Raw genomic sequence first — 27,205 nt, 5'->3', positions numbered from 1 at the left:
AGTCACCAGTTAACCTAACCTGCATGTCTTTGGACTGTGGGGGAAACCGGAGCACCCGGAGGAAACCCACGCGGACACGGGGAGAACATGCAAACTCCACACAGAAAGGCCCTCACCGGCCACGGGGCTCGAACCCGGACCTTCTTGCTGTGAGGCGACAGCGCTAACCACTACACCACCGTGCCACCAGTCCTAAATGTTCAATAGTTAATACATATAGTAATCAACAGTATTTACAATATAGTAATCAACATATTCTGTTTCTTGTATGTGCTAGGATTCATGACTTCCTAAAAAAAGAGTATTCGAAGTCTGAACCACAGGAAATCATCTGGAAAGCGGAGACGCTTTGTGCTGCTAATGTGAATGGTATTTGGGAGAGAGGAAAGGTGTGCAATGTGTCATCCAGCAATGTTGCAGAGGTAAGACAGCAAATGCACTTCTGCAAAATCAAGATCAGTGCTGAAAAATCATAAATCGGAAAACGATAAAAAGGGTTTCTGCTCAGTTTGTTCATCTCCCTTTCAGTGGCACATTCTAAGGCAGGAAACGGTGCACGACACGTGTCGGGGGTGCTTAAAAGGGATGAATTACAGGTTGTTGGTTATGTTAACATGCATGTCATTTCATGTCAGTATGTCTAGCCCAGAAACATTGGCCATGGGACAGGAGTCCACCACAGGCACGATATATATTCACACCTTTCCGTTTCCGATTGAGAGTACGTCGTGCGCATTCTGGCTGCCACTTCTCACCAGATCTTTTTATTTAATTTTCTCTTTTTTTGTTGTTGTTGTTTGTATAGTTTGATGTTTTGTTTTTGTTTGAGTGTGTTGTCCACCAGTTGTGGTGTAGCTCCGGACCCAGTTTTGGGCGTCGGTTCCCTCCAGGCCTTGGCTTGCCGTGGGTGATGCCTGTGCTCCTCGCTATGGACTGCAGTGAGCTCGTTGCTCATTTTAACATTGTGGTTGTCCAGCGCTCTGTGCAGCGGTGCTTTAGTGCTTGGCGTGATGTTCCGAGCGATGTTGCTCGGTGGCATCAGGGCGGCTGTGCAGGTGGTTTGGGACATACCAGCACTCTGCGTGGCGGTGCGTCTGTGCTTGCTTTGTGGATCCATGGCGTGGTGTTGCGAGTGATGATGTGCGGCGGCTGTGTTGGCGGTGTGGGACTTGTTTTCGTGCGCCTTTTGGTGGAACTGTGGCTGCTACACCATTGGAATGACATTCTGACCTCTATTTGGTAGACTTGTCAGTCCATCCATCCATCGCAATAATTGTAAGGCGACCTTGGGTTTTCAGAAAGGCGGTATAAATTGAACATCATTATTATTACCACCTTCATTTTCACCTAGGGATGTTTTGGTGAGGTGGGGGGGAACCAAACAAACTGGGACCTTGGTGGAATCTAAGGGGCCCTGAAATTGTGAGGCAGCAGTGCTACCTACTATGTACTGCACGTGTATGTGTGTGGCAATTCAAATTGAATTTTTATGTGAGAAATTATAAAAGGCACACACATCTTTAAAAAGGTTTTAAGGGTCTGAACCTATTAGCCAAGCAACATAACTAATTATGCCACAGCCGTCTGTAGCCCAGACCAAATTAGGGAGAAACTGAAAGTTTTGTTAAAGTAACTATTTTTATTGTCAGAACATTTTTACTTTGTTCTTTTATTTATATTTATATATATATATATATATATATATATATATATATATATATATATATATATATATATATATATATATACACACACACACACACACACACACACACACACACACATACATACATACATACAGGGCTTTCCACAAGCGCCGGCTGCCGGCCATACAGCCAATTAAGTCCAGCCGGCTACTTTAATGACTATTTTTGTAGCCCACAGGCTCTAAATATTAATTTTCGATTTTAATAAAATGAAATGTTTATCTAACAGACTGACAATAATGTCAAACTGAATCGCACTAATTTAAGTTGTGATTCGCGCTGTTTGTACCGATAATAACCACAAATTCCCCGCCGACTTCTTTGTTTAAGGGAGAGTAACTCATCTGCGGCCCCGACATGTGGTGTGTGCGCGCGCACTCGGCGGAGGCAGTAGTGTGTCGGGGCTGTCGGAGGGAACAGAAGCAGAGATAACACTTATTTTGTCTGCGGTAAACCAGTCTTCTCTCGTTCAATTACGTGCTGGCATCAAAAGACACCGTTGGTTATAAATGAAACCAAACTGAGTGGTTGGAGTGTATTTTCATACACAAATGGAGAAATGTTCGCTGAGTGTTTAATTGTGTAGCCACCACTGCAGACCGTTGTCGTTGTTAATTTATAGCATGCTCAGTTGCGTGAATGTGTCATGCACCAAAAATAAAAGATTTACAAGCCAGGAACGCCTCATGATGCAATATGTGAGTGTGGCAGTGGGGGCGTGGTCAAGCGCCGGTCTGTGACAGGAGGGCGGAGTCAGGGAAGGTAAGTGGCAGAATCACGTCACCTGAGAGCAATTAACCTGTGTTTGTGTGTCTTCCCAGTGACTGCGCCCTATTGAGGTATTTCACTCACGTGACCAAGTCATGTGACGCTGCCATTTTGGACGGCACGGCTCGAATCAGTTTGAATGCGAGGAAGGCGACAAACGAAAAACATAAAAGAAAAAGGAGCGAGATGCAGAAAACACCTTCACTATCCAGCGACGTAGGGCATTTACAGGGCGAGCAGAGGGAGAGGTATTTGCAAAAATTGAGGTTAGCAGGCTTAGAGAACGATGTTGACCTGCTTCCACCAGGATTGTTCACTGACGTACGGAAGTACACGAAGCCCTCGTCTTTACCTGACTTCGGCCCACATGATCTGTATACCTATGTCGTTAAAAACCCATCGCCATACACAGGTATTGATCTGAAAGCGTATAAGAGTTTGGATGCCTACAAATATTTTGTGTCAGGCTGGGTAACATGCCTACATCAGCGGGTCGTCCCTGGAGCCGGTGGTCGCCATCTGATTACAGCTAAGGTTTGTTCACATTTTCATTTACTTTCGGTCCTCAGGATAAACAAAATGTTATTAAATGTCATTGAAATAACTTCTTAGTCTGTTGAGACATGGCCCATTATAAATTTGCTGTTACCAGGCAGTGACCAAGAACTGTATTATTAGGGTCGGTGTAGTTGTAGCAGTGTATTAGCAACTAGCTGTTAGCACTAGCTAATGTCAACAACAGTAACTAGTATGTTACTGTAGCAATATTTACGTTCAGTCATTTGGATGACTGTTAAAACCTTTCAGTCTCAAGTTTTTCCTTTACTGGATTTACTAGTTTACTGAGCTAGCGCGCTCGGGCAAGCCGGGAGCCATCGCGCGCTCGGCGGCCGGGCCGGGAGCCATCGCGCGCTCGGCGGCCGGGCCGGGAGCCATCGCGCGCTCGGCGGCCGGGCCGGGAGCCATCGCGCGCTCGGCGGCCGGGCCGGGAGCCATCGCGCGCTAGCTCAGTAAACTAGTAAATCCAGTAAAGGAAAAACTTGAGACTGAAAGGTTTTAACAGTCATCCAAATGACTGAACGTAAATATTGCTACAGTAACATACTAGCTACTGTTGTTGACATTAGCTAGCTTGCCGTCCAAAATGGTGGACACCGGGGCGTCACGTGACCCTGTGACGTCAGGTGAAATACCTCAATATCAGGAGGGAGAGCGAGAGCAGAAGGAGCTAAACCCTGAACCAGACGCCGGTTGTGTGTCTGTGCGAGGGATATTGTTAGACTGAAAAGTGTGGCAATAAAGCCAATTTATAAAACCTGATCTCTGTCCTGCCGTCCTCTGTGCTCCACCCACACGTAGGGAGTCTTACAGTGGTGCCGAAACCCGGGACGGTGGAGCACCAAACCAGCAGCCCCATGGAATCCTCCCCGTTCGCCGATCTGGCCCACGCCCTCGCCACGGCTCAGCAAAGCCAGCACCAGGCACTCGTCATGCTCCGAAAGGAGCAGGAGCACCGCTTCGAAGCCCTGGTGCTGGCCCAGCAGGAAGATCGCGAGGCGTTCCGGCATCTCCTCGCGTCGGCGGGGTCCACCAGCGCTCCGGCCGCGGGCCCGTCTCCCCTCATTGTCACCAAGATGGGCCCGCAGGATGACCCCGAGGCGTTCATCACGTTGTTTGAACAGGTCGCCGGAGCCTCGGGGTGGCCGATGGAGCAGCGCGCCTCCTCCCCCTGCTCACGGGAGAGGCACAGCTGGCCGCGCTACAGCTCCCCGCCGACCGCCGGCTGGCCTACGCGGACCTCCGCCGGGCCGTCCTCCAGCGCGTGGGGCGCACACCGGAGCAACGGCGCCAGCGCTTCCGCGCGCTGCGACTGGAGGAAGTCGGCCGGCCGTTCGCGTTCGGCCAGCAGCTCCGGGCCGCCTGCTGGCGGTGGCTGAGGGCCAACAATCGCGACGCCGAGGGAATCGTCGACCAGGTGGTACTGGATCAGTTCATCGCCTGCTTACCAGCTGGAACTGCGGAGTGGGTCCAGTGCCACCGCCCGGCGTTGCTGGATCAGGCAGTCGAGCTGGCGGAGGATCATCTGGCAGCTGTCCCAGTGGCAGGACAGCAGATGGCATCTTCTCTTCTCTCCTCTTCTCTCTCTCTCTCCCTCCTCCTGTGTCCCGTCCTCGCCCCATTCCCCCTCCGCGGAGGCGGGGGCCGGCACCCCCCCAGCCGGCCCGCCGCACCCACAGTGCCCTCCCGTTTCTCCCTTCTGTGTCTGTCTCTCCCCCACCTCAGGTGAGTGAGCCCCAGATCACCGGTGCAGAGGGAAAGCCCGGGCCGGTTTGCTGGTGCTGCGGGGAGCCGGGCCACCTTCAACAGCAGTGCACGGCAATGGAAGTGGGCGCGGTGGTTCGGATCCCCGACACGCCAGAGGCCGCCCTCGATCGGGCCGGAGCGTATCGCATACCGGTGAGTATCCAAGGGGCTACATATCAGGCGTTGGTGGATTCTGGTTGTAATCAGACCTCAATTCGCCAAAGCCTGGTCCAAAACGAGGCATTGGGGGGAGCACAAGGGGTGAAGGTGTTATGTGTGCACGGGGATGTTCACAGCTACCCTTTGCTGTCGGTGCACATTATTTTCAGAGGGGAAAAATTTATAGTGAAGGCGGCGGTTAATCCTCGCCTTACCCACTCTCTAATTTTGGGGACTGATTGGCCGGGATTTCGGGGTTTAATGACACGCCTAGTCGAGAGTGGGTCCTGCCATTTGACAGGGGGAGGTCCCGGTGTTGCTTTGGCGGGAGCAGCTGTCACCGAGCCGTCTACGTCATCTCCGCGTCAGAGTGAGGAGCCACCGGCTCCTCCTCTCTCTATTGGGGAATCCCTCGCGGATTTCCCATTAGAGCAGTCGCGAGACGAGACTCTGCGGCATGCGTTTGACCAAGTGAGAGTAATCGATGGTCAAACGCTCCAGCCGAACGCCACCCCGTCCTTCCCCTACTTCGCGATTATGAAGGATAGATTATACCGAGTGACGCAGGACACTCAAACTAAAGAGCGCGTCACGCAGCTTTTAATTCCGAAGAGCCGCCGGGAATTGGTATTCCAGGCGGCTCACTTTAATCCCATGGCTGGACACTTGGGGCAGGATAAAACACTAGCCCGAATAATGGCCCGTTTCTATTGGCCGGGGATTCGCGGCGATGTCCGTAGGTGTTGTACGGCATGCCGCGAATGCCAGTTAGTAAACCCAGCGGCCATTCCAAAAGCGCCTTTGCGCCCTCTACCGTTAATCGAGACCCCGTTTGAGAGAATTGGGATGGATCTCGTCAGGCCATTAGATCGGTCAGCACGAGGGTACCGCTTTATATTAGTTCTGGTGGACTATGCAACGCGATACCCGGAAGCAGTGCCTCTGCGCAATATCTCAGCACGCAGTATTGCCGAGGCACTCTTCCGCGTCATCTCCCGAGTTGGAATCCCGAAAGAGATTCTGACTGATCAAGGCACTACGTTTATGTCACGAACACTGCGCGAACTGTATGGGTTATTGGGGATTAAGTCGATCCGCACCAGCGTGTATCACCCACAAACGGACGGTTTAGTGGAACGATTCAACCGCACCCTCAAAAATATTATTAAATTTGTGAGGATGCATGTAACTGGGATAAGTGGCTCGAACCCTTGCTGTTCTCAGTGCGAGAGGTCCCCCAAGCCTCCACGGGGTTCTCCCCGTTCGAATTATTATATGGGTGTAAGCCGCGCGGCATCCTGGACGTGCTGCGGGAAAATTGGGAGGAGGGACCTTCACAAAGTAAAAACGAAATTCAGTACGTTATGGACCTGCACGCAAAACTCCACACGCTCACCCACCTAACTCAGGAGAATTTGCGGCAGGCCCAGGAACGGCAAGCCCGCCTGTACAACAAGGGTACGCGCCTTAGAGAGTTCACTCCGGGAGATAAGGTACTCGTACTTTTGCCCACATCGAGCTCCAAATTGATCGCTAAGTGGCAAGGACCCTTTGAGGTCACACGGCGAGTCGGGCATGTCGACTATGAGGTGAGGCGAACGGACAGGGGTGGGGCGCTACAGATTTACCACCTCAACCTGCTTAAACTCTGGAATGAGGAGGTCCCCGTGGCGTTGGTGTCGGTAGTTCCGGAGAAGGCGGAGCTGGGGCCGGAGGTTCAAAAAGGGACATTGGCATCCCGTACCTCTCCGGTCCCCTGTGGAGACCACCTCTCCCCGACCCAACTCACGGAGGTCGCCCAGTTGCAGACCGAGTTTTCGGATGTGTTCTCGCCCCTGCCCGGTCGCACTAACCTCATCGAGCACCACATAGAGACGCCCCCGGGGGTGGTAGTGCATAGCCGCCCTTACAGGCTACCCGAACACAAAAAAAAGGTGGTTCGGGAAGAACTTCAGACCATGCTCGAATTGGGCATCGTCGAGGAGTCCTACAGTGACTGGAGCAGCCCGGTGGTCTTGGTACCCAAGGCCGACGGGTCGGTCCGGTTCTGTGTGGACTATAGAAAAGTCAACGTGGTGTCTAAATTCGACGCGTACCCAATGCCTCGTATTGATGAGTTGCTCGATCGACTCGGCACTGCTCGCTTTTATTCGACACTGGATTTGACGAAGGGATATTGGCAGATCCCCTTGACTCCACTATCCCGAGAAAAAATGGCCTTTTCCACACCGTTTGGTTTACACCAATTCGTCACCCTTCCGTTTGGGCTGTTTGGGGCGCCCGCGACGTTTCAGCGGCTGATGGACAGAGTCCTCCGCCCTCACGCCACGTATGCGGCAGCATATTTAGATGACATAATCATCTATAGCAATGACTGGCAGCGGCACCTCGAACATCTGAGGGCCGTCCTTAGGTCGCTGAGGTGAGCGGGGCTCACAGCCAACCCAAAGAAGTGTGCGATTGGGCGGGTGGAAGTACGGTATCTGGGCTTCCACTTGGGCAACGGGCAGGTGCATCCCCAAATTAATAAGACGGCAGCAATTGCGGCCTGCCCGAGGCCCAAGACCAAAAAGGGGGTGAGACAGTTCCTGGGGCTGGCTGGCTATTATCGCAGGTTTATACCTAATTATTCGGACATCACCAGCCCGCTGACTGATCTCACTAAAAAGGGGGCACCAGATCCGGTCCAGTGGACGGAGCAGTGCCAGCGGGCTTTCTCAGAGGTAAAGGCTGCACTGTGTGGGGGGCCACTTCTACACTCCCCTGACTTTTCTCTCCCTTTTATGTTGCAGACCGATGCGTCAGATAGAGGGCTGGGGGCGGTTTTGTCCCAGGAGGTGGAGGGGGAGGACCGCCCTGTCCTGTATATCAGCAGGAAGCTGTCGGTGCGTGAGGGGCGCTACAGCACCATAGAGAAAGAGTGTCTGGCCATCAAGTGGGCGGTTCTCGCCCTCCGGTACTACCTGCTGGGGCGCCCTTTCACCCTCTGTTCGGACCACGCGCCCGTCCAGTGGCTCCACCGCATGAAAGATGCCAACGCGCGGATCACCCGTTGGTATCTGGCGCTCCAACCCTTCAATTTCAAGGTGGTCCACAGGCCGGGGGCGCAGATGGTCGTGGCGGACTTCCTCTCCCGTCGAGGGGGGGGGGGGGGGGGGGAGTCGGCTGCAGGCCGGACGGCCGCCAGGCCTGAGTCGGGCGGTGGGGGTATGTGGCAGCGGGGGCGTGGTCAAGCGCCGGTCTGTGACAGGAGGGCGGAGTCAGGGAAGGTAAGTGGCAGAATCACGTCACCTGAGAGCAATTAACGTGTTTGTGTGTCTTCCCAGTGACTGCGCCCTATATCAGGAGCGAGAGCAGAAGGAGCTAAACCCTGAACCAGACGCCGGTTGTGTCTGTCTGTGCGAGGGATATTGTTAGACTGAAAAGTGTGGCAATAAAGCCAATTTATAAAACCTGATCTCTGTCCTGCCGTCCTCTGTGCTCCACCCACACGTAGGGAGTCTTACAGTGAGCTTGTATAGCCTATTACTGATTATTTTCGGTGCGCAAATCAGTTTTCATTGGTGCATTAGCGTCTGGCATACATTTAATGAATAAAAAAGATGCAATATGTTGTAGTAATAATAATAGAGCAAATGTCTGAGAAATTAATATAGCTTGTCTATTATTCAGGCATACTTAGGCTAATATTAATAATATGAACAGTTTTTGAATAATGCTCTCCTACTTTGAGTGTGGAGACAGAAACACACCAGGAACCTCCCATCTCTCAAAACTCTTCCCAGAGTTGGGGGTAAAGATTATGCTGAGGTCAGCATGCCAACACTCATCAGCACCGGAATCCAAGTCAACCTCACTGAGGAGAAAGAAGATGAAGAGGAAGGCTTAATGGACAAAAATGTCCAGGTTGAGGGAGAAGGTGTGGCAAGCACCAGGGAGAATCTCAGTAGGGCCCTTTTTGAGCTGGGCATGGGCTCTGATCCTGAATGGGAAGATGGCGATAGTGAAGATGATTAAGATGGAAATGGGGATAAAACTATTCAAATGTATTCTGAAGTGCTGGTAGCATTCTGGACTTTTGTTGAATGATATTTAACTTTTATTTCAGAGTATTTTTATTTGTATACTTTAGGTTATATTTTTGTCGCTCTGACTGTTATTCAACAGGTTATAATGACCTGCAATCTCAGTTTGTCAGTTGAACGCAAGAAAAGAAAGATGATTTACTGCCATTTTACTTTGCATTTGAGTAAAGTGAATAAATAAATGGTCTGTGGTAAATACATTTAATCCTGGGAACTGCGTGCACAGGAGTTTTTGTGTTTACTACGCTTCCCCCCCCTCCCCGGCTGGCTACTTATTTGTCATGGCTGGCTAGTATGAGCCTTAGTGGAAAGCCCTGTCTGTCTGTCTGTCTATCTATCTATATTAGTGCTGTCAAGCGATTAAAATATTTAATCATGATTAATGTCGTGACTGTCATAGTTAACTCGCGATAAATGTGCGATTAAATTGCGATTATTGTCACATGAAAAACCATTGTAATTCTCTTATCAGCATAAAGTGAATGGGCTTGTTTTGTACCAATTTTTTTTTTTTTTTTTATTGCAAAGCATAACACGTCCTGACACAGCCACTGCAAAGTGAAACCTAAGCTGAGCACCGGGGCTCTTCGTCCCGAGACTAGCAAGAGAACCATGAGTGAAGTGATCTACTGCTTGAGTTAGTCTATCAGAGAGACAGGTTACACCAGACGTGGGCAAACTATGGCCCGCGGGCCACATCCAGCCCGTTGGCGGTTTTAATCCGGCCCGCGGAAGACAATCATATAAACACGATTGAGCAGATCTATATAAGCGTCAGTGTTATCACGTAGACAGGTGTTCTAGAGATCCGTCTTTCCAGTCAGTCGTATTCACGCGAGATTACATTTGCAGAGTGGTGCAGCGCGTGCCATGGAAGTCATTCTGGCGCCCGTGCCACTGATGGTCTTGAGAACACAGGATAAAACTTTACAGTGAGTGGTCCTAAAAAAAGAAAAGTGGACAGTGAGTGCAGGGTGTTCAATAAAGAATGGACAACTAAATATTTTTTTGCTGAAGTCCGATCAAAGGCTGTATGCCTTATTTGCAAAGAAACCGTTGCAGTTTTAAAGGAGTATAACCTCAAATGGCACTTTTCCTCCAAGCATGCTAATTATGCTAACAACCAGTCAGTGCAAGCACGGATGAATACAGCTCAGCGGTTGCTGAGTGAATGTGAGTATTAACACTTTCTCTTTTTAAAACTATGTTGGAGCTGTAATACGATGGTAGTCACATGTTTACAGACATGACATAATAATATAAAAAGTATAACTCTTAGTAATTTTGGTTGTCGTGGGTGGCTGCTTTGTGCTGGTGTTTATGTGTATATATTTTTTTATATGCCAATCTATTGAACTGCAAGCATTTTTCTGCTCTGCCTTTGTTGACCTGAGAACTAAAATAAATGTCAATCTGATCTGCATTTGGGTCTCTGTCAGTGAAGGCCTTACAATAACAAACAAGCTTTTCCGGTTTATGTTCGATATGTACCGGTATGAATTTGGTGTTGGCCCGGCCCGCCTGGCAAATTTCAAAAGTCAATGTGGCCCCTGAGCCAAAAAGTTTGCCCACCCCTGGGTTACACAGTGACGGTAGGCTTGACATGCTTGATTATAATATAAAGTACACTATTATATTAAGTTTAAGTTGTTCATTGATAAATATTGCATTGAATCTGATCTTTACTGTTTCAGCTCACTTAACACATTTTGTACTTTTACACTTTCTGCCTGTTGATGCGTCGCGCTGTCCAATCAGAGGCGGCCAAATTTGCATATTACAGGAAGGATTTCTGGGATACCATTGAGTTTACAGTTCAGAGGGATCTGGCTTCTTTAGACGCTGTCTTCTTAAAACTGAATAAATATTTAAAAAGAGCCAAATGAGCCAGTCTTTTGAACGGCTCTTTTCAAAGAACGGATCACAAAGATGCGGATCCCATCAAAGAGCCATAAATCCCATCTCTACTAGCGCGCCCTGCCCGCGCTGGTTCTTTGGGGGGGAGGGCAGAGGACTCTGGCTGTGCGGGGCGTGGCATTACAGTCTAGCTGCTATCGTTTTTCTAAGCAAAGTCTCTGTTCCAAGTTCCTGGCAGTTTCAAAAGCTTATGAAAAACCTACATAATGTCACAGAGCGTTAATCTCGCGATTAAAAAAATTATCGCCGTTAAAATTGAGTCAAGTTAACGCGTTAATAACGCAACATTTTTGACAGCACTAATATATATAATATATAAAATATGACTGCTATTTTAATGATGAATAAAAATAATCAGTATTACAGAGGATGTGCAAAAAATGATGACAGGTGCTGCGCTGTGACTTTGGTAATAAAGTGAAGATCCATTTGAGTAGCCTGAGGCCTCTTCTCCCAGAGTTGGTTGGCTCCTTTCTACTGGAGTGTTGCCTCAGTGATATAAGGTATGCAAAAATGATGAGCTTTGAGGGTTGACTTTTACCCGAGGACTATGTAATTCTCTTCTATCGCTCTTTGACTTTGTCTCACATTTCTTCATCGCCCAACATAAGGCCAGCTGGTGGTTGTTCTACCTGGACGGCTACAGCATGTGACTTTATTTCCTACTACCTCACTGGTGCCATGGCTATAATGACCATCAAGGTGACCAGGTTGACTTACTATATTAACCTTCTCTACAAACTCCATGTTGTTCCCCCCAGTTTACCTGTTTATATGTGTGTTTGGTGATTTTATTATGCCTGCAGGAGCCCTCCTCTGTCAGACCAGTGCCCGTCTCTTTGTTTTGCTCCAACAGAGCAGGCCGGCATGTCAGCATAGCCGATTTCCTCATCGCAGAGGGTCTCGCACTGCGAGAAAGAAGTGTCAAGTACAACAGCTCTTTCATTGTTTTAGCCAGAAGTGGCCTTCTCTCTTCTTTCGTTCTCATTTCAGTCTGTCTTTCAGACCTGCACCAAAGTCAGGATCTGACTTGTCTGACGACCCAAGTTGTGCATTAGATGAGACCGTGTCCCTAGAAGAGACTGCGCGTGAAGAGAACAGTCAGAATAATAAATTGTCAGCTCCCTTTCACACACCTTTGCCCGTACCTGCCCCACGCATCATGCCTTCACCAGAGAGAGTGAGAACCCAGGCCTACTTACCCCCAGAGTTGCCCCCCTGCGGGGACGCATGCATGAGCATCCCTGCTGTCTCTGACGACGGAGTCATCCACGTTATGACACTACAGGCTGGTATGTGAGAGAGTAATGTAAATGGCGCAAAGTGACATGGGGTCATTCGTTTTATGTGCTTGTGGATTATTTGAGAACTAATTTAGTAATTTATATCTTGGACTCTATTTTCTGTCACGTATGCATGTGTGTGAGCAGTGTGTGAGTTTGAGCGCTTGCAGGAGCAGCTGCAGCAGCACATTAAGACTTTGCCCAGGCAGAAGCACTATAAATGGAAGAATGTATTGGGATGTGTTGTCATGGGCTCGGACATGCTGTGGTATCGTGGACAAGTCCAGGAAGTGATCGGAAGCTATGTGAAGGTTAGAATTTTAAATCCTTCTGGTCGACATTTGTGTAGCGATCATACTCCTGGATGTTTAACCAGCTATTGAACAGTTCACTGGGTATAAAGAGTTTAATTATTGAGCCAGGGGACAATAACACTATTCCTTAGCCCTGACACTCCTGTAATAGGAATTCTTGGGGCAGAATTGGGAGTAAATTTGTACGCATGCATCATGCACCAGCTCAGATCACAGCATCTGTCACTGTCATCCAGTCTGAAGTTTAACTAAATTTTTGAAGTTTGTACAGTTAACCAATGATGGCTGGATGTTCAACAGCTTGGGGCTCCATCCCAAATTGTAATGACGTTTTGTCTGTGCACCAAATAGTTTGTAAGGATACCCTCACTGATTAAAGTGCCATTCCACCATTGGAGGTATTCTTTGGCATAAAATACAATATATTTTATGACATGACCTAGACAGAGAAATCTTTTAGCTTCAAAATGATATATCAAACACAATTTTTTGACAACGACAAGTATATTAATTTTGCGACCAAAGTCACCTACCCTTTTAATTTCCGCGCGGTAGTGAAACGTGATGTCATCGGCAGGTTCCCCTTCTTGTGTACCACATGTCGGTCTATTTTTAGACCAGGAAACCCCCAAAGTGAGAGAGTCATTTCTCCTCGTATATGGGGGCCAAAAAAATTGCGAAAAATTGAGTTAATCTTTCAGTTAGCTAGATTTATTGGTATTAGCTAGATTTATTGGTATTAGTTTTATCGCATTCTATCCGCCATTGCTGATATGTGCCACGTCACACGTCACGTGGTACACAAGAAGGGGAACCTGCCGATGACATCACGCGCGGAAATTAAAAGGGTAGGTGACTTTGGTCGCAAAATTAATATACTTGTCGTTGTCAAGAAATTGTTTGATATATCATTTTGAAGCTAAAAGATTTCTCTATCTAGTGATACCATTTATATATGTTGTCAAAATATATTGTATTTTATGCCAAAGAATACATCCAATGGTGGAATGGCACTTTAAGCATACTACTTAGTGAGCACTATCTGATTTTGGTATGCAGCCCCGAGTTCTCTCAGAATGTGTATTGACTTGGCATTCATGGCTGTGAGGGTGGAGTAGAGCACAGGGTTTTTACAAAAATGTGTTTACAGCTTGCACTTTTATATCAGAGAGGGCAAATTCTAAAATCTTACATCTAGCAGTATTATAGGTGATATAATTGTACACTTTAATGGTGCTCCCCTTTAAAGATGCTCTTTTATTTGCCATTCTGATTTGCTATTTCATGGCTTTGACTGAGATCTGAAGTTTTTTAACATTACACACTTCCATTTCTGCAGAGGGACGGGATGTTAGAATTAACTTTCAGATGCATATTCATTTTTATCCCCTGCTGGCCGAAAGACCCGAAGGGGGATTATTTTGTGGCGATGTCCGTCCCCGGAAGCTTCTGAAATCAACTCCTTTCACGATTTGTGGAGGAATTTGACCAAACTTGACAACAGTGCCTTTTGCATGTCGGTACTACGCATATTGTAATTTCGTTAAATTTGGTCACATTTTACCAGTGTTACAGCCCTTGAGTAACAAAATTATACTTTCACAATTTCATGAGCATGTATTTTCCTTCTGAAATCAGTTCCTCTCTCAATTTGTGGAAGAATTTCACCAAACTTGGCAAAAGGCCTTGTTATATGTCGGTAGTACGCATGTTTTGTTCAATTCGGTCGCATTTTACCAGAGTTGTGGCCCTTGATTTAACAACCATGTACTTTTTACAATTTCATGAAGGTGTGCTTGCCTTCTGACATCAACTCCTCACGATTTTTGGACGAATTTCTCGAAGCTTGGCAAAAGGCCTAGTTATATGACAATAATACGCATATTGCGATTTAATTTCATTTGTGAAAATTTGACCATAGCTTTGACAATTTCCTGAGGGTGAACATTCTTCTGAAATCAACTCCTCTCACAATTTGTGGAGGAATTTCACCAAACTTGGAAAAAGGCTTTGTTATATGACAGTTAAGGCCTCTGCATGCTCTTGCGACAAGGCTTTCGCAGATAGCTTTTCGCAGACAGTTGTAATTTATTGTTGAGCGGGGGAATAGGCGTGCGCGATGTTATTCACCGGCACAACGCAAGGGGGCGCGAAGTCGCTAGGAGTAGTTGGTGGGTGTGGTTAGTGGAGTGTTTATCCTCCGGTTACTTATAATGAGTAGAACTTTTTTTTTTTATAATGACTAGAACTGGAGTCGTATAGATGTACGTACTTCTTCACTTCCTCAATCAACCGCTCTTCGTGCTGCTCCATCTTCGCTCATGTTTTTAAAAATGCCGGTTGTGAAAACAAAACAAACCGGGAAAGTAGGGAAGCGGAAGTGCGTGTACAGCGGGTAGAGTGGACCAATCAGAGCCCTCTTGTCTGCGGCACTGTCTGCGAGGCTTCCGCGGTGGTCACAATTTTTGGGAGGTGTGCGCAGAGCGTCTGCGAAGGTGGGGGGGCTACGCAGACACTGTCTGCGACACCGTCTGCGAGGATTGGGTTGTCAGCATAAATTGGCCTTTATACGCATATTGAAATTTCGTTTAATTTGGACAAGTTTTACCAGAGTTATGCCCTTGATTATTAACAAACTTGTAGTTTGGCAATTTCATCAAGGTGTGCTTGCTTTCTGAAATCAACTTCCCTCTCAGTTTTTGGAGGAACTTCATGTAATTTGGCAGCAAAAAGTTTATTCCCTGCTGGCCGAAAGGCGATGTCATGGCGATGTCCGTCCCGAGAAGAGTACTCACCTTCTGAAATCAACTCCTCTCACAATTTTTGGAGGAATTTCAGGAAACTTGACAGGATTCTTTGTCGGTAATACACACATTGCAACTTTGTTCAATTCAGTTGCATTTTACCAAAGTTATGGCATAGTTACCAGTGGGGTGTATTGCTCTCTCAGAGCACTCTTGTTAAAATCTGTTATTCCACAAAATGATTGAGGTTTTTTACAAAAAAAAAAAAAAGCTCGTCAGGTGGGCAGGGTCAGTTGGTGTTTCCAAAAGCTGTCAGCCTCAGGATTTTCATTAAATCGTCACACTTGTTACATTTGTGACTATACTGTGTGTTAAAGGTGTGGTATGTGGATCAGGGGATTGTGGAGAATATTCCAGTGTGCCATGTGTATCCAACGGTGCTTTGTGAGAATGTTCCTCAGCTTTGTGTGCCTTGCCAGATAAATGGGGTACTTCCGGTGAGCAAATGGGTTGTTTTTGTTTTATTTATTTATTTATTTTAGTGTTGCAGTAGTTGACAGAAATTAGTTGTTTCTCACCTCATTTGTATTTTGTGTAGGTGGGAGGGACATGGCAGTGGGACGCAGTGGCTCTTATGAAGGAGTTGCTGCTTGGCCGTATGGTCACCGTTCATGTTCTTGTAAGTTAACAGACACGTCACATCTCCTAATACTCATTACCCAGGCCAATTCTTGACGTGTTTCTCAGGAGCTGCCAGAGGATCCACGGGGCTTGGTTACTGTGGAGATGATACTGGATGGGATGTCACTAAGCAAAATCATGCTGCAACACCAGCACGCCACGTTTAACCTGTCTGTCGACAGCCCTAAGGTCTGATACTGTCACAAGATGTGAAGCTGATGGGTGGCTGTTTTAAGTGTAAATAATTTTTTTTTTCTCAACATTGTGTTTGTGTGTACTACTAGGATTATGTGGTGAAACCTCCAGTGCCTGATTTGGATGACTGGGACTTGAACGCTGAGGTGAAACTGCCATACTTCTGTCATTCATTCAGAACGATCAGTTTGTACATGTAATTTACAGCAGGGGTTCTCAACCTTTTCTGCTTTGAGGCCCACCTGTTTATACTTGTACCGAGTCTGGGCCCATTAAAAAAGATCCCCAATTATTTTGGCTCATCTATTCTATTAGAATCTAATAATTTATTGTAGTGTATTAATGGGACGCAACATCACCCCCTGTTACAGATGGGAATTAAATAAATGCAATAAAAACAAATTTTTAGATTGTAGGTATTGTCTTTTTTAAAACTGTATGGATGTGCCAGAAGCCAAACCCTGCATGCAGGGCATTCTCAGTCAAAAAGGATTAATGATCCAAAAGAGGAGTCTGTTCAATTAGCAATAAAATTCGTGTTATGTTTGTATTCAACAAGCAAGCAAGTTATTAAAACCAAGTAGTACACTTGAAAGAAGTGGATATAAAAACCACTCAGTGGGATTAGATCCTTGCATGCTAGCAAAGAAGGATTTTTCCTATGAAAGAAAAATTATCTCGCTAAATTTGACATTAATAGAATAAATTTTGATCCTATTGTAGCCGGAACTAAATACAAAGACAATAGTTATGCATACTATTAATTAACTTGATGTGAAGATAATTAATAGAACAGATTTTAAGGTTTTTTTTTTTTTAAGATTTATTTTTAGTCTTTTGTATGTGTAATTATTTGTATCTGTACATGCACGACCCCACCAGCTCTGCTGATCAACTTATCATGCTTAAATTCATTCATTCATTCATTATGAGTTGGGAAATTATCCATCTGTTGAGGTCCCCGACATCTCAAACTACCTGGTGCTGCAGACATCATTCTGCACGGACACAGAGATGGAAACCTAGAAGAGCATGGAGGCATACAACTTTTTATAGTGGCTGGGCTAAAGATCTGCGGATCAGGACACAAGATGATTAATCCTGTATTATTTTTGTCCGGGTAAATAGGAGTTTCTGGGCTTTTTGTACGCGTCTTCGCGATGGTTGGTAGGACGCTACACATTTTAGTATTGGGTGTAAACAAACGACATCTGCTCGGTTCTCAGTCCTCCCTGCTCTTCTCTTACAGCAAGAATCGCAGATCCATAGAATTTACCCACAGACACATTTATTTCTCTCTCTCTCTCTCTCTCTTTGTGTGTTCGTGTGTACTCGTACGTGCGTGGTTTAAATGTAGGAGGAGGAATGTGACAAAATAAAGGCTTGTTCGTCTTAATTTACCCACGGATGTATTTATTCCACTTGAAAAGTGTTTGGTAAACCAGCTACCAGATTTGGGACACAACGATATCCTGAACAATTTAGCATTTGGCTTCAAACTTGAGAAAAATTTGCGGCCCACTGGTTGAGAAACATTTGGTTTATAGCTTTACGATACAGAAACAATGACACCGGTACAGTGATGGTATCAGGCATGTGACAATTAATGCTAAAATCATAAACCAGCCTTATGTGCAGCAGTTTTGAAACAAAGAGAAAAACATACAGCCTACCACTGCTCAATATTTTTCAATATTTCATGAAAAAATATTAACTCATTTTGAATTTGATGGCAGCAACACGTCTCAAAACAGTTGGGATTGGGGCAACAAAAGGCTGGAAAAGTAAGTGGTACTGAAAAGAAACAACTGGAGGAACATTTTGCAACTTGGTAGGTTAATTGGCAACAGGTCAGTAACATGATTGGGTATAAAAAGGGCATCTCGGAGAGGCAGAGTCTCTCAGAAGTTAAGATGGGCAGAGGTTCACCAATCTGCGAAAAACTACATCTACAAATTGTGGAACAATTCAGAATAATGTTCCTCAATGCAAAATTGTGAAGACTTTGAATATCTCGTCATCTACAGTACATAATATAATCAAAAAATTCCAAGAATCTGGAGAAATCTCTGTGCGCAAGGGACAAGGCCAAAAATCAATATTGGATGCCCGTGATCTTCAGGCCCTCAGGCAACATTGTATTAAAAGCAGACATGATTCTGTAATGGAAATCACTGCATGGGCTCGGGAACACTTCCAGAAATCATTGTGAGCACAGTTTGCTGTGCCATCCATAAATGCAGGTTCAAGCTCTATCGTGCAAAGAAGCCATATGTGAACGTGATCCAGAAACACCGCCATCATCTCTGGGCCAACGCTCATTTCAAATGGACTGAGGCGAAGTGGAAAACTGTTCTTTGATCAGACGAATCGAAATTTGAAATACTTTTTGGAAACCATGGACACCGTGCCCTCCGGACTAAAGAGGAGAGGGACCATCTGCTGTGTTACCAGCGCTCAGTTTAAAAGCCTGCATCTCTGATGGTATGGGGGTGCATTAGTGCATATGACATGGGCAGCTTGCACATCTAGAAAGGCACCACCAATACTGAAAGGTTTTAGGGCAACATCTGCTCCCATCCAGACGACGTCTTTTTCGGGGAAGGCCTTGCATATTTCAGCAAGACAGTGCTAAACTGCATCTATTATGGCTTCGTAGTAGAAGAGTACAGGTGCTGAACTGGCCTGCCTGCAGTCCAGGCCTTTCACCAATTTAAAAACATTTTGGTGCATCATGAAATGATGAAGACCCAGGACTGCTGAGCAGCTAGAATCCTATATCGGGCAAGAATGGGACAAAATTCCTCTCCCAAAACTCCAGCAATTGCTCTCCTCAGTTCCCAGACATTTACAGACTCTTGTTAAAAGACGAGGGGATGCTACACAGTGGTAAACATGGCCCTGCACCAACTTTGAGACATGTTGCTGCCATCCAATTCAAAATTACCTTATTTTTTTCTTAAAATGGTACATTTTCTAACTTTAAACATTTGATATGTTGTCTGTTTTATTGTGGAAAAATATAAACGGGTTTGAGATTTGCAAATCATTGCATTCTGTTTTTTATTTACGTTTGACAGTGTCCCAACTTTTTTGTAATTGGGGTTGTAGAGGCCACTGTGCAGTGGCTCAGATTTGGCTGTACTCTTTGTCTGGCTTCCCTCATTGACAGACCATGGACATGGTCAGCCAGAGTTGCATAAATCTCATCCAGAACAGTGTGGGGAAACAAGGCCGGACCAGCGGACATTTACTGGTAATTTTCGCATTTGTCCGTCTGTATTTCAAAAGCATCAGACTAGATGGCCGATTTTACAAAATAATTTGAATGTGTCCGTCTGTATTTCAAAAGTATCAAACCGGCTGGCTCATGAAAAATTGTAAAGATATGGGTCTAATCTACTACTACTTCTGATTTTTCTTCCACTGGGCGAATACATCATGTTGTAACACGGCCTGTGAAACCGGGGCCCCCGCAGGCCCAAATTTAAAAATTCACAACTCTGCCACTGATGGTCCTAGCCCCACCAAAATTTACAGGCATCTCCCATTCCCTGAGCCCTTTCGAACCAGCCCAGGCACGGCCCAGTATGACCCCGCCTCGGCCCGTTATTCGCCTCCGAAACCCCTGTGTGAGCGCTGCTCGCTGAAGACTTTTAATATGAGCCCTGGCTCGAGCCAGCATTTAAAAATTCAGAACCCGGCCACTGATGGTCCTAGCCCTGCCAAACTTTACAGGCATATCCCTCTCCCCAAGACCTTTCGAACAAGTCCAGGCTCGGCCCAATTCAATGGCAGGAATAAGCGTTGCTCACGGAAAACTTTAGCATAAGCCCTGGCTCCAGCTGCTTGTGCACATGGGGATTTTAAAATTCATACCTCAGTCACTGAAGGTCCTAGCCCTGCCATAATTTATAGGCACCTCCCTCTCCCCAAGTGGCTCGCTAAATAAGATGATAATAATAATAATGCACATTATTCACTGTTTTTATTGCACAGTGCAGTTGAACTAGTCTTTTTAGGGTTGACAGTATCTGATTGATCTAGTCAGTTGATTTAAGAGTTCAGTTTACATTAAACTTTGCAGTACAGTATTAGGTTAAAGGGGAACAGAGGGGAATATATAGAGTAAATATAACAAACACACATTAACGAACCTTATTCAAGACTTGCAAAAGTTTTTTTGTTCTAAGGTTGGAAAGTTAGTGTTTTGAAAGTAGCTCGAGCAAACTATTTCCGCAGTTTGAACAGCCCGCCATGATATTAATTTTATCCAATCAGAATGCACGTTCATTTTCTCTGCGTAACACTCATGACGTATGTATGTGCCCAGTTGTGTTGGCTCATTGAGGTTGGGAATAGCACGTGTGAAATACCTGTTTCTGCCTCTTGCGATGATTTCGCAAGTCCACGGGTGGCGCCTATCTCATTGCAGCAAATAAATTCTGCTGGACTCGTGAGCAACTCCACGTTACATTTTCCGCACGAGCACCACGCCGTGTCACCTGCACGCATACGCTCTGCCCCACGCTCGCCATGCCCATGGTCAGCATCAGTCTCATCCTCGCCGTCATCCGAGCTTTCTTCTCTTATTTCATCACCGGAGTCGAGAGTACCTCTCCTAGGTTCAAACTGGTACCCTTCTAAGCCATAGCCTGCTTGCAGTGTGTCTTGCGGGATCTCTTCGTATGATTCAACAGAGCTGTTGCTTTCACTTGATGTGCCCGACGCCATGATTACACGCTTATCTCCTCTATTTCAGAGAGTTCCGCTAGTGCAGTGGGTAGAGCTGACGTCACGGTCTTTTAAAAATGGCGACTCTTGCGCGGTTTAGCGTATAAAGTATTACATTTACAATTACCAAGATATTTCGTTGTTTTCTAGTATATAAATTTGATAGAATACTTAAGAATACGTTACTTTGTCACATCAGCAACTGTATATATTATATTTGGTACCCCTTTAAGTGCCAAACTGCCAATCAGTGGTAATGTTGTGCATTTTTTTTTTATTCATAATAAGAATGATAGTCTAATGATAGTAGGATGTAGATTTATATTTGAAGAGTTTTTATTTTCTTCTATTTTCTAAGTTCTAGTCCAACAGATTTTAGTCTGAATTCTAAATGATCTGATCATGTCTAGTTTTGAGTCATTTTGTTACAAAGTTACTTGGAATCTCATACTCAATTTTAACTCTCTGTAAGAATAGTTGTATTGTTAATAATTTTCTTATATACTTATTATAAACATGGTATAAAAAATAGTCATTGTTGACATAATTCATGAGTGATGTTATAATACCTGTATATGAGTACCAGTAAGTTGTAACCAACTGGATCATCCTTGCCACCCCCCATACTTTTTTGTTTGTTTGTTTGTTTGTTTTGGTTTTTCACTAGACATGGAACTGACCAGTGTGTGCTACTGTTTTCTTGGGTATAACTTTGAACCATGGTTTTCTTGAATCTTCTGACATTCTCTTGTAAATTGTATTCAATTTGGAGTGTAATTAGCAACTAATGTCTACTGTAATTTGGCCTTTGAAGATCACAATGTGCCTGGAAATAGCTGAGAAGCCATCTCCAGGCATCTAAAGCCCCTTCAGCTTCTTGACCCCTAAGGTGGGCCCCGGACCCCCAGCTGCATTGTTCTAGGCCTTTGGCCCATCATTCAGACATGCTGAAATTTGGACGGACATAATTTCAGAATTGTTTAAGCATCTGCTTAAGATTCCTTATTTTCCACACTGCAGAATGATTTGTCGTCTTGCCCCTTGCGCTTCTTCTTCTTCCTCTTTGACCTTCTCTTCTCTGTCTTCTTCCTTCATGTCTGTATAGATCCATGGCCCTTTTATCTCTATCTTGAGCTTCTGAGTTTTTTTTTTTTTTTTTTTTTTTTTTTTTAAACTCTTCGTGTTTCCACCTGGGGAACTGTGTGAAATTTGAGTTGAAGCTGTAATGAATTGAGGACTTGGTCTGTATTGATACTGAATGCCAGTGCTTTGTAAATGCACACATGGTGCAGCCATTGATGTATGAAAGGATTTGTATGGAGAGTTTTTCACAAAAAGCTAAACAAATCTGAATCATGTGGGAATAGTGTTGACAGTTTTGGGAAATCTGTCTGTCTTTTGGTAGAAGGAATTATGCTTTTGGGATGTTCAGTTACTTGGCCCAGTTACAGTGTGTAAGTAATTGAGGAAAAACTGTAACACAGTATTTACTAAGTATTATTGGGGGGGGGGGCTAGATTCACCTGCTACATCTTTCTCAATCACTGCTCCTCTGCAAGCTATAAAATGTGTAAAGGTTATACCAAAATACTATTTGTAGTTGGAATCTTAAAATATTTGGACTGCAGTAGTCATTGTAACATGCCTGCATGAGATAAACCTGGAGTGACATTTACTTTGAGGTTCCCTGCAGACTCTGTACAACAAGTGTGGTGGTTGCCCCTTAGGAATTTGACTGGCTGTGCCATTTGCTTAATAAAAGGCTAGTGAAATGATATGATTTTCTAACAGGGCTTGGAGGAACCCCAGACCATGTTAGGGGTGTACACTGACCTCAAGCTTCCAGACAGAGGGAAGTCCTGCTGGGTCAAAATTAAGCACATTCGCACCCCTAAAGAGGTAGTACATGGATACCTTCACAGATATGATTAATGAAAAGTGCTGATATCATGTTTCTCGTTGTTGTTGTTTTGGGCCTCTTGTAGGTTTTTTTGAGTGTGCTGGATCCACCAGCTTGTGAACAAGAACAGGAGTCTCTAGACGAAGCCCTGAGCCAAGTGAACAATGACATCGACACTTTGCCCCTGCTGACAGACTTCCCTATTGGTACCTTGATTGTCATGTATGTGTGTTGTTTTTGTTTGTTTGTTTGTTTTTAATATGGTCATGTTTGTCTTTAGAGGGTCCTTGTCTAGCCGAGTACAGTGATCGTAAATATTACCGTGCAAAGCTGCTTGGCTTTTCTCAGCTCTACCCCAGCATCCAGCTTCTTGTGAGACATGTGGACTTTGGCTCAGATGACATTTTGCCATTAAGCAAGTAAGGGCTTTTCATCACATTCTATGCACATTCATTCATACTTATGGATAAATATTCTACTTGAATTCATAAAAATAATTAAATACAATAAGAAATCGAGTGTTGCTTTTAAGAGATTCCATATGCTTGCTTGTTACTTGGGCTCATGGACTGAAAATTATCATCAGTCTGTGATGTGTGTTTGTGGCAGACTACGTTGTCTTCCCAAGACACTGCTCCGTTTCCCATGTGAGGCGATGTGTGTTCAGCTGGCAGGCTTCAAGGCCGCGCGTCTGTGTCAGGAGTTGGAGCGCATTCCCTATCGGCCAGAGTGGAGTATGAAGGCCATGCTGGAGATGATCGACCTGCTGCATGGAAAATTGCACGCTGTGGTGAGGGTATGGGAACATGTTATTATGTCTGTCCATCCATCCATCCGTCTGTCCATCCATCCATCTTCTACCGCTTATCCGGGTCACGGGGGTAGCAGCCTAAGCAGAGCAGCCCAGACTTCCCTCTCCCCGGCCACCTTCACCAGCTCTTCCGGGGGAATACTGAGGTGTTCCCAGGCCAGCCGAGAGATATAATCTCTCCAGCGTGTCCTGGGTCTGCCCCAGGGTCTCTTCCCGGTGGGGCATACTCAGAAAACCTCCCTTGGGAGGCGTCCAGGGGGCATCTTAACAAGGTGCCCGAACCACCTCAACTGACTCCCTTTCGATGTGGAGGAGCAGTGGTTCTACTCTTAGTCTCTCCCGAATGACCAAGCTTCTCACCCTGTCTCTAAGGGAGAGCCCAGCCACCCTGTGGGAAAAAACTCATTTCTACCGCTTGTATCTGCGATCTCATTCTTTCGGTCACCTACCCATAGCTCATGACCATAGTTGAGAGTGGGAACATAGATGGACCAGTAAATTGAGAGCTTTGTCTTTTGGCTCAGCTCTCTCTTTACCACCACAGACTGGTTTAGCGTCCGCATCACTGCTGACGCTGCCCCGGTCCGTCTGTCCAACTCCCGCTCCCCCTTACCCTCAGCTGTGAACAAAACCCTGAAATACTTAAACTCCTTTACTTTAGGTGGCAACTCCCCCCTGGCCCGGAGTATGCATTCCACCCGTTTCCGGCTGAGCGCCGTGGCCACGGACTTGGAGGTGCTGATCCTCATCCCAGCCGCTTCACACTCGGCTGCAAATCGTCCCAGCGCATGCTGTAAGTCACAGATTGATGAAGCCAACAGGACCACATCATCTGCAAAAAACAGACGTGCTCCTGCTGCCACCAAACTGGACACCTTCCGCCCCTTGGGTGCACCTAGAAATTCTGTCCATAAAAGTTATGAACAGAACCGGTGACAAAGGGCAGCCCTGGCGGAGTCCAACATGCACCGGGAACGAGTCCAACGTACTGCCGGCAATGCGAACCAAACTCCTGCTCCGGTCATACAGGGACTGAATGGCCCACAGTAGTGGGCCCTGAACCCCATACTCCCGAAGTACCCTCCCACAGGGCATCACGAGGGACATGGTCGTAAGCTTTCTCCAGGTCCACAAAACGCATGTACAACCCTGATTCCAAAAAAGTTGGGACAAAGTACAAATTGTAAATAAAAACGGAATGCAATAATTTACAAATCTCAAAAACTGATATTGTATTCACAGTAGAACATAGACAACATATTAAATGTCAAAAGTGAGACATTTTGAAATTTCATTCCAAATATTGGCTCATTTGAAATTTCATGACAGCAACACATCTCAAAAAAGTTGAGACAGGGGCAATAAGAGGCTGGAAAAGTTAAAGGTACAAAAAAGGAACAGCTGGAGGACCAAATTGCAACTCATTAGGTCAATTGGCAATAGGTCATTAACATGACTGAGTATAAAAAGAGCATCTTGGAGTGGCAGCGGCTCTCAGAAGTAAAGATGGGAAGAGGATCACCAATCCCCCTAATTCTGCGCCGACAAATAGTGGAGCAATATCAGAAAGGAGTTTGACAGTGTAAAATTGCAGAGAGTTTGAACATATCATCTACAGTGCATAATATCAAAAGATTCAGAGAATCTGGAAGAATCTCTGTGCATAAGGGTCAAGGCTGGAAAACCATACTGGGTGCCTGTGATCTTCGGGCCCTTAGACGGCACTGCATCACATACAGGTATGCTTCTGTATTGGAAATCACAAAATGGGCTCAGGAATATTTCCAGAGAACATTATCTGTGAACACAATTCACCATGCCATCCGCCGTTGCCAGCTAAAACTCTATAGTTCAAAGAAGAAGCCGTATCTAAACATGATCCAGAAGTGTAGACGTCTTCTCTGGGCCAAGGCTCATTTAAAATGGACTGTGGCAAAGTGGAAAACTGTTCTGTGGTCAGACAAATCAGAATTTGAAGTTCTTTATGGAAATCAGGGACGCCGTGTCATTTGGACTAAAGAGGAGAAGGATGACCCAAGTTGTTATCAGCGCTCAGTTCAGAAACCTGCATCTCTAATGGTATAGGGTTGCATTAGTGCGTGTGGCATGGGCAGCTTACACATCTGGAAAGACACCATCAATGCTGAAAGGTATATCCAGGTTCTAGAGCAACATATGCTCCCATCCAGACGACGTCTCTTTCAGGGAAGACCTTGCATTTTCCAACATGACAATGCCAAACCACATACTGCATCAATTACAGCATCATGGCTGCGTAGAAGAAGGGTCCAGGTACTGAACTGGCCAGCCTGCAGTCCAGATCTTTCACCCATAGAAAACATTTGGTGCATCATAAAATGGAAGACACGACAAAAAAGACCTAAGACAGTTGAACAACTAGAATCCTACATTAGACAAGAATGGGTTAACATTCCTATCCCTAAACTTGAGCAACTTGTCTCCTCAGTCCCCAGATGTTTACAGACTGTTGTAAAGAGAAAAGGGGATGTCTCACAGTGGTAAACATGGCCTTGTCCCAACTTTTTTGAGATGTGGTGTTGTCATGAAATTTAAAATCACCTAATTTTTCTCTTTAAATTATACATTTTCTCAGTTTAAACATTTGATATGTCATCTATGTTCTATTCTGAATAAAATATGGAATTTTGAAACTTCCAAATCATTGCATTCCGTTTTTATTTGCAATTTGTACTTTTATTTGCAATTTGTACTTTGTCCCAACTTTTTTGGAACTGGGGTTGTAGACCAGTTGGGCAAACTCCCATGCACCCTCCAGTAGCCTTGCAAGGGTAAAGAGCTGGTCCAGTGTTCCACAACCAGGATAAAAACAGCATTGCTTCTCCTAAATCCGAGGTTTGACTATCGGCCGGACTCTCCTCTCCAGCACCCCAGCATAGGCTTTCCCAGGGAGGCTGAGAAGTTGGAACACACTCTTTGGTCCCCCTTTTGAAAAAGGGGGACCACCACCCCAGTCTGCCAAGCCAGAGGCACTGTCCCTGACCTTCATGCAGTGTTGAAGAGGCGTGACCGCCAAGACAGCCCAACAACATCCAGTGCCTTCAGGAACTCAGGACGAATCTCATCCACCCCTGAAGCCTGGCCACCAAGGAGCTTTTTAACCACCTTGGCAACCTCAGCCCCTGTGATGGGAGTCTCCTCCCAAGCACTCTCAGGCTCTGTGTCCTCCTCAGACAACATGAAGGCAGGATTGAGGAGATCCTCAAAGTATTCCTTCCACCCTCAGATGATGTCCCCAATTGAGGTCAACAGCACTCCATCCTCACTGTAAACAGTAGGGACAGAGCACTGCTGTCCCTCCCTGAGCCACTGAATGATTTGCCAGAATCTCTTCAAGGCCGACCGAAAGTCACTTTCCATGGCCTCACCGAACTCCTCCCACACCCGAATTTTTGCTTCAGTGACCGCCAGAGCCGCATTCTGCTTAGCCTGTCGGTATCTGTCAGCTGCCTCTGGAGACCCACAGGCTAACCAAGCCCTATAGGACTCCTCCTTCAGCTTGATGGCTCCCCTCACCACAGATGTCCACCACTGGGTTTGGGGATTACCGCCACGACAGGCACCA

General features: G+C 45.8%; 1 protein-coding gene across 1 annotated transcript in view; it reads left to right on the top strand.

The window, feature by feature from the left end:
• Positions 1–27,205, top strand: part of rnf17 (ring finger protein 17) — a 93,093-nt gene that overhangs the window by 60,237 nt on the left and 5,651 nt on the right. Inside the window, 14 exon segments of the mRNA XM_060929311.1 lie at positions 278–422; positions 11,330–11,442; positions 11,551–11,641; positions 11,746–11,867; positions 11,945–12,231; positions 12,370–12,533; positions 15,658–15,777; positions 15,879–15,959; positions 16,028–16,150; positions 16,246–16,302; positions 22,682–22,789; positions 22,876–22,996; positions 23,071–23,209; positions 23,400–23,586. Of these exon segments, the coding sequence (XP_060785294.1) occupies positions 278–422; positions 11,330–11,442; positions 11,551–11,641; positions 11,746–11,867; positions 11,945–12,231; positions 12,370–12,533; positions 15,658–15,777; positions 15,879–15,959; positions 16,028–16,150; positions 16,246–16,302; positions 22,682–22,789; positions 22,876–22,996; positions 23,071–23,209; positions 23,400–23,586 (1,858 nt within the window).

This window comes from Neoarius graeffei, chromosome 9 (assembly GCF_027579695.1).
Source record: "Neoarius graeffei isolate fNeoGra1 chromosome 9, fNeoGra1.pri, whole genome shotgun sequence".
NCBI lineage: Eukaryota > Metazoa > Chordata > Actinopteri > Siluriformes > Ariidae > Neoarius > Neoarius graeffei.
Note: the sequence above shows the minus strand (reverse complement) of the source record. Positions and strands in the feature narration are given on the sequence as shown.